Here is a 9,832-nt window from a genome sequence, read left to right as displayed (position 1 = left end):
ACACATCTCACATCGAGCGACGTAAAACGAGGACCGGAGCGACGAGGTCCTCACCCGCGGTTTATGTACACGTGAGACAAGTATAGGTATAACGTGGGCTTCGCGGCTCTTTTCGATTAACAGGAACAGTACGTGTGTATGTGGTGCATCGACCCTCGATGCCCTTCCCCTCGAGCTCTCAACTGCAGTCTCAACAGTCGAACGGGCGCGCGAGTAGGATCGCGAACACTAGGACGAGGACGAGAGCCGTGCCCCGCGGCTCGGCCTTACTCGAGGAGCGCACCACGTGCCAGTTCGGGGCTGGCGATGGTCCGCTTTTGCGAGTGTTGGCGATCACCGTATGACTTTGCCATCTCATCGTGTACTGCGGCGCCGTCCTGCCGAGGGCCTGCAGTCTGGAAAGGAAGCAGATCCAGATCTTACCTCACGACAATATACCCCTCATTGCTTGCGAGCTCAAAGATTTTCGCTTTTTTTCTTTATTTATTGAGATAACTGCGGTATATTGCCGTATCTATTAAAAACTTAATTTGTCGGATATTATCTCTTATGTTTAAGGTAAATAAATATAGCAGTAAAAACTTTATACTGTCTACTACTGTGAAAAAATATTAAGAACCCGGAATATTTATTTTTTGTATTAAAAAAAAATTCTTTAAACCTTTGCATTTTTGCCACATATATACATATAAATAGGGTTGTGTTATACGGCTACTCACGGATGGTATAAACGACTAAAAAAATATAGATATAATCTAAATAATTCACGTTCAAAATAATTACCGCTCGTATATGTATAAAACAATAAAATAAATAAGAGTCAGGCCAATAAATGAACAAAACTTTTTTCGGTTAAATAGATAATAATTTACTGATAATCAAATCTTTAATTATTATTAAATTATAAGTAAATTATTATTTATTTGACCAAAAAAAGTTTTGCTCGTTTATCGGCCTGACTCTTATCTATATTTTATTAATCTAAATAATAATAGTAAATAACACGTGAATTTTGTGTGTGACAACGAAATTTGCGTTTATTTATTAATAAATGAATAAAGAGCGTATTATCACAGATTATGAATAAGTACATACATAAATAATATGACTAATGTATTATAAAGGGCGTATTGTATCACGTATTATTATTTATTTTTATATTAATAAATAAATAACAGAGCGTACAATAATTTTATTAATATTAACAGAAAAAAAATACTAAAATCACAACGTAATACTAATATAACATAAAGGCATGTAACAGGGTAGTTGCGAGAAAATTCTTTTTATTTCTTCAAGGAAAGAACACTTTTGCTGAATCCAGATCTGAAAATAATTTTTGTTCAATAATCAAAATAATTTTGTGCAAAAGTCAAAATAATTGTATATTGTAATAAATAAAATATCAAAACGTTTTATAGCAATGCTTATCAATTTTAACATTCCAACAAATTATTTTGATGATTTAATAAAAAATTATTTTCAGATCTGTTTTTAGCCAAATTTTTAGATCTTTCAACAAAATCGTTCTTTCCGTGTTTTATTTTTTACTGACTTCTGCGACGTAAAACCTCGCACGGCATATACATTATGCCGGAGTTACCCCAACGAATGCAGCGCGATGCATGAGCTCCTTGTATTTCTTCCCTTTTAATTTCTCAGATTGTAACTCGGGGAAAAAGAATTTATCCTTGTGGTGCTTAAATAAAAATGATAAAAATGATCCTGTCATTGCTCGATTCAAGCGCCAATCGGTCACTGCCAGGAGTCACTGAGAGAAAGCACCTCCTCCCCGTGAAGAAGCTGCTGTTAAGCATATTTTTCTTCATATCCCGCAGATTATACGGAATAGCGCAGGAGGGAGTAATGCCGGCTCTGGTAATGCGCCCGCGGGACTGTAACTGGGGATTGCCGCCGTAAGGCGGGATGAACGATGGCCGATTGTTAATCAGTGGATAATTTCTTCGTGCGAGACGACAGTAACGGATCGCGCGGGCATCAATCCCCCTCGCGGTTCTACGCGCGGCATACAACATCCGGGCCATCCCGCGGCGCGGGCTCGATCGCGCCGCGCTCCGCGCCGGTAAAACCGCCCCCGTTATATTTCAGCCGACCGTGTCATAATCTCCCTCCTGTCGAAACTGTCGCGGAACTGTCGTTAAACGTAGCTAATAGACAAGATCGCGGAATGGAACTTTCACCGGGGTTAATCGGCCGGGACGAGCGCGTCGCGTCTCGTCGGAGGGGTAGGGGCGGGGGGGGGGCGAGGGATAAGAAACTCACCTAACCACCACGGTATTCATCTTCCACGGCAGGGTGAAATTCTTGTGCGTGTCCCTCGAGCAGAACGTGTGCAGCCTGGATCCGGCGGGGTCGCCGTTCCTCCTGTACTCGTGTATCGTCAGGTTCCACGCCGTGCAGGGCCCTGTTTTGGAGCGGAAAAAGCGTTACAGTATATATAAGAGCGGCGGTACTCGCGAATCTCGACGGTATATCGCGATGCTAAATACGCGCTTCTTGTAACTCGTAACGTGAATGAGTTTGCGAAGGTGTTGTAGTACATCCAAATAAATTATGGATATTACGGGTATTACACGAGTCCCCGCATACGCGCGACGCATAAGTAGAAAGGGCACTTGCCCTGAGATGCGCCGTCATTAATCTAGCTCGGACTTCTTCTCGCCGAAAAAGAAATCTCTCCTCTAAATTAACTTGCGTCGGGTGTGTTTTAAATACCCTTGTTGAATTTATTTTCGCTCTCACAAGAGAACGTTTTTTGTATTGCAAAAGAGATATCAAGAAACTAACAGTCGAAAGATCATGTTTGAAATAGGTATTTTCAAAAACAATGCATTTAAAAACAAAATGTTTTAAATAAAAGTTGTAGGATTCGAAAAGGACTATCAAAAATGATCTACTTTTGGGTTCAAAATCCATTTTAGACCCAATAAAGCCTAGGTTGATTTTTTTGATAGAAATACTTATGTTTTAGATTCGTATTCTATAGAAAAAGAAATAAAGAAAACCTGTACCTGATAATTTGAATCTTGTTCCCTTTGAATCCTACGATTTTTATTTAAAACAATTTTTTTTTTAATGCATTTTTTAGATATTTCGGTGTCTATGTCAATATGATCGGCAAAAACATGTTTCGGCCTAACAATTCTGTCGGATGCAGAATCCATAAGATCCCAAGATTAATTTGATCATCTAGAATACTTATTTCAAACATGATCTTTCGACATAGTAACGTCAGTTTCTTGTTATTACTTTTGCAATATAAAACGTTTCCTCGTCAGAAGCGAAAGTAAGTTTCAAAGTAATTCGATGATTAATCTCATTATTTGAATATACGCGTAATAATTAAGAATTCGCAACAATTGTGCGAAAAATATACCTATTCCTTCCTTTCTTATTTTGTATCCCACAAGAGGCAATATGCATGCACGAGAGGTCTAATAATCTTGTTTATTGCCAGGATTCTTGTCTGTGTGATAAACAATCATGGCGAACCTTTCACGCTGCAGAAAATGCGCCATTCAAAGAGGAATGAAATTTCGTAAGAAGTGTTGTAACTGGAAGGAGAGAATACAGAAGGAGGGAAGCACCGTGTGGTAACCGCGCTGGTGATACCACGGTGGCTTGAGAGGTATATTAAAGCCATTTCCGGTGGCGGCGTTTGCCGGGCTTTGGTTACGATTCCGACTCTACTTATAATGTTCCGTAAGGTGGCGAGGAAGAAGAAAATGAAAAAGCTATGGAGCGAAGGCAGAGAACGAGAAGATGAAAGGAACAGGGATGAGGAGGAGGGGAGGGGGGAAGGGAAGGAGGGACAGCGACATTTCTATGGCGAAGTTGCGGATGGAGAGTGTCGTCGCCGGGAGTAATTCGATTCGCGGCGGTTCATAAAGCGGGGGCGAGAGAGAGAGAGGGGGGGGAGACGGTTTCATAGAAATGCACGAAGCCTCATTAATTCATTTAATAATTCACTCGTTACTTATTGCCGCGCTCCTCTGGCGAATAAATACGCGCGCCGTAATTGCCATCCAAAGATGTTGACATAAGAAAGACAGGGTGCACGTGGAATGGAAATGTTCCTCTTCCTTTTTTTTTTGTATTTTTTCCGAATCTCAGTAATCTATCCGCATAAATCAAAGCTTCCTGTACCGAGTTCGATATTCCATCTTTCATATGTACATACATACATATATATATATATATATATATATATATATATATATACATATATATATTCGTGGACCAATAAAACCCCATTTTCTTGAAACATTGCAGAGGATATTCTCCGCATCCAATAAATGATATTTCCCCGTACGAGCGTACAGATCACAATTCATTGTGCTATCACATATGTACATACATCCCGCAGCATCGATCGATATAACGTCGTATAACAAGAGTTTCAAGAGAAAACAGGAAAACTGAAATTGAGCGAGAATGGTATTGAAAAATAAATAAATCGCTTCAAATTATAATCATATCGCGCTGCAGTAAAAAAGAAAATCGATAGCATGAGCGATCACTTTCAAGAGGGAGAGACGGTTGCGTATATACAGTCGCGCAGAAATAAAAGTAAAAACCCCGCGACTGCCAAGCTATTCTTGCATCAGAAGGAACAATATTCCTCACGCTGCATTTCACCCGAGAGGAACAATCGTAATATTCCCAGGCTCGAATATGAGCGATAGATGGTCGCCTTTGTCGCGCGCTCGTAAGATGACGATTTACGTGCCGCAGAAATGGGAAAGGCGGGAAGGCGTCGAAGGTGAAAAGGGGCGAAAGAGGGGGGAGAATGACGCGAGAAACGTGACAGGGTGTGAGAGAAAGAGAGAGAGAGAGAGAGAGAGAGAGAGAGAGAGAGAGAGAGAGAGAGAGAGAGAGAGAGGGAGGACTACATCGTGGTTTCTACACGGTGAAGCTTTAGCTTCCGTTGTCGCGGTAAATCCGATGGTCTCTTTAATCTCGCGACCCACTGCCATTCGTTTCGCACCCGCGCTCCTCTGTCTCTTCGGTCGGCCGAGCCGCGACGTCCTCTCTCCCTTTCTCTCTCTCTCTCTCTTTCTCTCTCACCCTTTCCGACTTATTCTTCCACAACTTTCACCCTTTCGTTTGCCGCGGCGGCGGCGGCGGCGGCGGCGACGGCGACGGCGGAGCCAATGGCGCGGATAGAAAATTCCGGCGGTCTCGGAAGAAAAGCAATCGAGAGAAGATTTCGCCGTGTCGTCGCCAGAGACGGGGTGCGTCGCGCGGAGGATGATCTATCTCTGTTTTCTCTCGAGCCCCGCGACCGGGCAGATCGAAATAGAATTTCGCGGATAGAATTCTGCGAATGGAATCCTATTGCGGGACGCAGACTAGAATTTTGCCGCGCTTATCGAACTACATATAAGAGCCATAAAGGCGATAGCGGGGGAGGGCGGAAAGGGAAACGTCGTTAAGGATAACAATGACGAAAAGAATGTTGTCCTCGAGATAATAATCTCACGGCAAAGAGGTATCGAGGCGACACTGTTTTCAGCTTAAAAGTTGCTTTCTTTTAACATTTTTGAATCCTCCGAAGAGCTTTTTTTTCAATAATAAGAGCATTAATGCGACAATGGACTTTCACAAAGTGATAAAAACATTGAAATTATACAGTTGCAGTTTCGTGAACGTGCTCATTTGGAAATGAACATATATACAAGTATATAGCATATATACAAGTATATACGTTGTTAAGTCGAAACAATTTCAGCGGAAATATCAACAGGTTCGTTACGGCAAAGAAATTAATTGCGCTACAGTAACGTGGGGATTCTTAATGTTCGAGATCTGCGAAAGATACGCCGCTTCGGAACGCAGTTGCTTTTTGTTTTCTTTTAATGCCGCTCGAAGATAAATCGCTCGAATGTTCTCCCGCGAGACGTAGATAGGTACTCTCAGATAAATCATTTTCGTGCTATTAAACTGCTCGCAGCTTTTCTTGCAAGATATATAAAACTACGGGCTAACGAATTCCAAGAATAACTACATTTCTTTGATTCGAGATTAAAAAAAACGACCAGCATATAATTATTACTAAAGCAAATCCATTACGAATGCTCTTCACTTACACGAAACTCTACAAAAAAAAAATTTTTTTTGCAATGTGAATATAATAAATATAATAATATAACTATGCATTATCATTATTAAATTAGAGCTTTAACTTGGAGTCTCAAAGTGCACACATGAGTCATTTTTAAATATATATATTTAGAGGACATTGTGAAAGTGTAAATAAAGTTGGAGCAACTCCTGCGAACGAGGAGCTGGTACAGACGCAAGGACTATACTCACGGCTCTGAGTGGACTTGACTTCGATGATGAGCTGCCGGTCGATCGGCGAGTCCAGGATCCAGGTGCACTTCTGCTGGTAATACTGATTCAGCTGGAGCCCGGCGCTCGCCAGATCACCGCCATTGACCTCGCCTTCCGGCTCCGCCGTTGTGTGATCGCCGCAGTAAGTGTCATTGATAAACTTGTAGGCCGCGTGGAAATTGAGACCCGCCCTCGACGACCTCGACCACTCGATGTAGACCGGGGTCCAGCTACGGATGCCTACCGGAAGCCAATCCTGCGCGATAACAGATCCCCGCGTTAGACGGACGAAGTGATCAGGACCGAGGAGTACAACGTGGAAAATCAACGTGAGCAGTTTCGAAAGAATGAAAAAAGCGTGGGCTAAAAAAGAATTATTGAGAAATTAAGATAATACACCAATAATACACCGCCGATAAAGTAAAGTCGAGACGAAATGCGAATGGGGTGCACTCAATATTAACATAATAAATTTAAGATATTGATAATGGGTGGAATATAACTGACTTATTGACAATCGGGCAGTACGCTTAATTATCAATCGCGGATTTCGAAGGATTTAATCATATATACAGTTAAATTACACGTAAATTCAGCTTGTTGTTTGCATGATAGCCTCAATTGTGTCGGAATAATGAGCATTTGAATATGAAATGATGATCCCACGAATCGAAATCGTATTACCGTTTATAGAGTCGCCATAACGATTACACTCGATCAGGTGTAATCCGATAATACGTCTATTAATAATCATCGTGTGGATATAGAGTCAAAGTCAGGTCAGTTGTGCGGTGTATTGCGCGCGGAGATTGTCGCAAACAGAGATTTTGCGCTAAATGAATTATTTTTCGCGCCGACATTTTTCCGTCTAAATATAAATATCAAAGACTGAAGTAAAGTTCGAAGCACGAGCGCGTTTGCGAATGCGTTTTTTATTTTATTTTTATACACTGGTACGTTTGTTGTGACAATTGTGTATTGAATCTACTAAAAATAACGTGGATTACTGCACAATCAAATTTTTACCCACATTGTTTACACAACATTGTGATGAAACCACATTAATGAAAGTAATATACAATTCATGCGAGCGTTCATAACATTGTATATATTATACGAAATTAATTTTCCGCAAATACGTATAGTAATAATCGTCCTCGGAACAGTCTCACTTTACGGTTAATCGACGGTTGAATCGATAACAGGAAAAAATGTATTTCAGATTTTCAAGAAAGTCAGGCGCGCGTAATGAATTTTCTTTCTAGGAGAGAAAAAAAAAGGAATTATCTTGAACGCCGCGAAAGAAACGGTATGATAAACATAAAGAGTCATTCGCAGAAAATTGCGTGTAGCGAGCGATGTATTTTAACGACATCGCCGACGTTTTCGCGTGACAATGCGGAGGATATAAAAGTTGCCGTAATAACGATAGCTTTTATCTCGCGCGGCAATTCAAGGGGGAGGCGCGACGGAAGTGCGGCCGCGCTCCGTCGAGACGCTCATTCGGGGAGGCGTGGGGGAGGGGGGGGGGAGAAAGAGAGGACCACGGAATAAAGTTTTTCCGCGCGCTTACCTGGTAATTCCCGCAGAGACAGGTGACAATGTGTCCGGTCTCGGAGACGAGCAGGAGGTGGTCCATGCTCTCCAGGGACTTGCTGACGCAGTGGCAGCCGCTGTCGCCGCACTTGGTCTCGCACGGGTTGTTCGGCGTCTGCTTCGTGCTACCCTTCACCTGCAAACACAGAGGGGCATCAGCGTTCCAATAAGCGCGAGTAAAAACCTGTTTTACGGGACGAAGGGAAGGAGGCTAAAAGAATAGCGAAAACACGGTCAATTAATTATCGCGACGATACTATTACGTGCAGTTTCCACGATTGAAATTTGTTCGCAGTTGTTTTCCCCCGCGGCGAGGGACATATGACAGCTGTCCGGAATCGATTTGATTCTCATTGATGCACTGTTATAAATACAAAAATCTAAAAAAATCGTATTTTTTTTTATACGTGTCCATTTGGAGATTTAAGAGATGAAACAATTTTTGAAAGTTAACGTTCATATTCGATTCTAAGCAATTGTCGTCGAAACAATAAGATATACAAGAAACGTTTTAAATAATACTTTTATGATTTTTTATGTACCTTATAATTGCGTTATATTTAGGCTTTTCAAAAATCCAAATTTTTAAATATATATATATATATGTGTATAATATCGCGCGAAGGGATGAGTTATGTACGCGCGACGTAAGGGATTAAAGTTGCACGATTTTCCCGGTTGTGCGCAACGGATTCGCAACACAGACGCGCGACGTTCGTATCGTTCAGCGTGGGATTACAGTTGGTATGTTTCCATCAGGAATTCAATTGTTGCACTTTATCGTTCTCGCAGGAGTTACTGAAACCTGCACCGTGGCCGTGGCTGAATCACCGTGGTCTCGCCTTCGGTACCGCGTCTGATCCCGCGGAATATTATTTCTACGCGGATTAAAGGCTCGCCGCCGCGCGTACAGATATAGAAAGTTTTAGTTTTCGGATCCTAAAACTCTCTCGCGCATGATGTTTACGAGAGAGAGAGAGAGAGAGAGCTTTTTCTCCTTCGAGTAAATTTAACAACTGCGAGGAATTTTTGTTTACGCGCGTCTAAAAATTGAGAATAAATCGACGAGGAATTTAATTCCCTCGGCCTGATCGATCAAACGAACGCGATAGAGATTTAGACATTTCGTCGGCAGAACTCACGGTAATGACCACCGACTGGTTGGGCGCCGGTATAAAGTGCTGCCTGCACTTCACCGGGCCTTCCATGGCGAACAGCCGATGCGGTTCCGGATGCACCACCGAACCCTCCACCGGTGACGTCAACCCGTAATATTCGACGTCGCACACGCTGGCCGGCTGCTGAGTGCCACCCTCGCGTTCTGAAGCATCAGTTGGAAATGCGTTGCTTGTGAAAGCGTCGAGAGAAATTACCTCGCAAATTACACTTTACAAAACTAAAGATTTAATCGCGTAAAATGATATTCTGAGATTTCTGTTATTCAATATAATTTCTTGTGCGAATAAATGAAGTTAGCGTAAATAAATGAAATGGAAGAGAGACAATATCAATAATAATAATAAAAAAAGATTTAATCTAAGTCTGTAATATAAAATCTATTCTAATCTGTAAATAAAAAAAATGGGATTTTTCTGTTACTTACAATTAGTAATTTTTGGCGCAATAAAAGTTAATTATAAAATTAATATATCCACGCGATTAAAAAATGACTTAGTAATAGAGTAACTAAATTTCAATAGCTAAATCAAACTTACAAGGGAACCTCGCGAAGTGTCAAATTCTGATTTTAATGAAACTTGGTACACTTTGAGGTCACATAAATAGATGAATTTAGAAATTATTAGTTGGTGCTAAAAAAACGGCTTAAAGGGATGAAACCATCCCTTATATGTAAATTAATTTTTTTTTCTTTTGTTAT

At 41.3% G+C, this 9,832-nt stretch overlaps 1 protein-coding gene across 1 annotated transcript in view; it reads right to left on the bottom strand.

Moving 5' to 3' along the window:
* LOC105451562 overlaps nucleotides 1-9,832 on the bottom strand; it is a 246,107-nt gene continuing 236,275 nt past the window's right edge. The window contains exons 13-17 of the mRNA XM_011692085.1: nucleotides 9,096-9,274; nucleotides 7,931-8,089; nucleotides 6,337-6,613; nucleotides 2,284-2,425; nucleotides 1-395 (exon numbers count right to left, since the gene is read on the bottom strand). Coding sequence (XP_011690387.1) covers nucleotides 191-395; nucleotides 2,284-2,425; nucleotides 6,337-6,613; nucleotides 7,931-8,089; nucleotides 9,096-9,274 — 962 coding nt within the window. The 3' untranslated portion in view covers nucleotides 1-190. The remainder of the gene's footprint in view (nucleotides 396-2,283; nucleotides 2,426-6,336; nucleotides 6,614-7,930; nucleotides 8,090-9,095; nucleotides 9,275-9,832) is intronic.

This window comes from Wasmannia auropunctata, unplaced genomic scaffold (assembly GCF_000956235.1).
Source record: "Wasmannia auropunctata unplaced genomic scaffold, wasmannia.A_1.0 LD336050.1, whole genome shotgun sequence".
In the NCBI taxonomy this organism is placed as follows: Eukaryota; Metazoa; Arthropoda; class Insecta; order Hymenoptera; family Formicidae; genus Wasmannia; species Wasmannia auropunctata.
The sequence above is the reverse complement of the archived record's forward strand: the minus strand, read 5'-3'. Positions and strand labels throughout refer to the sequence as shown.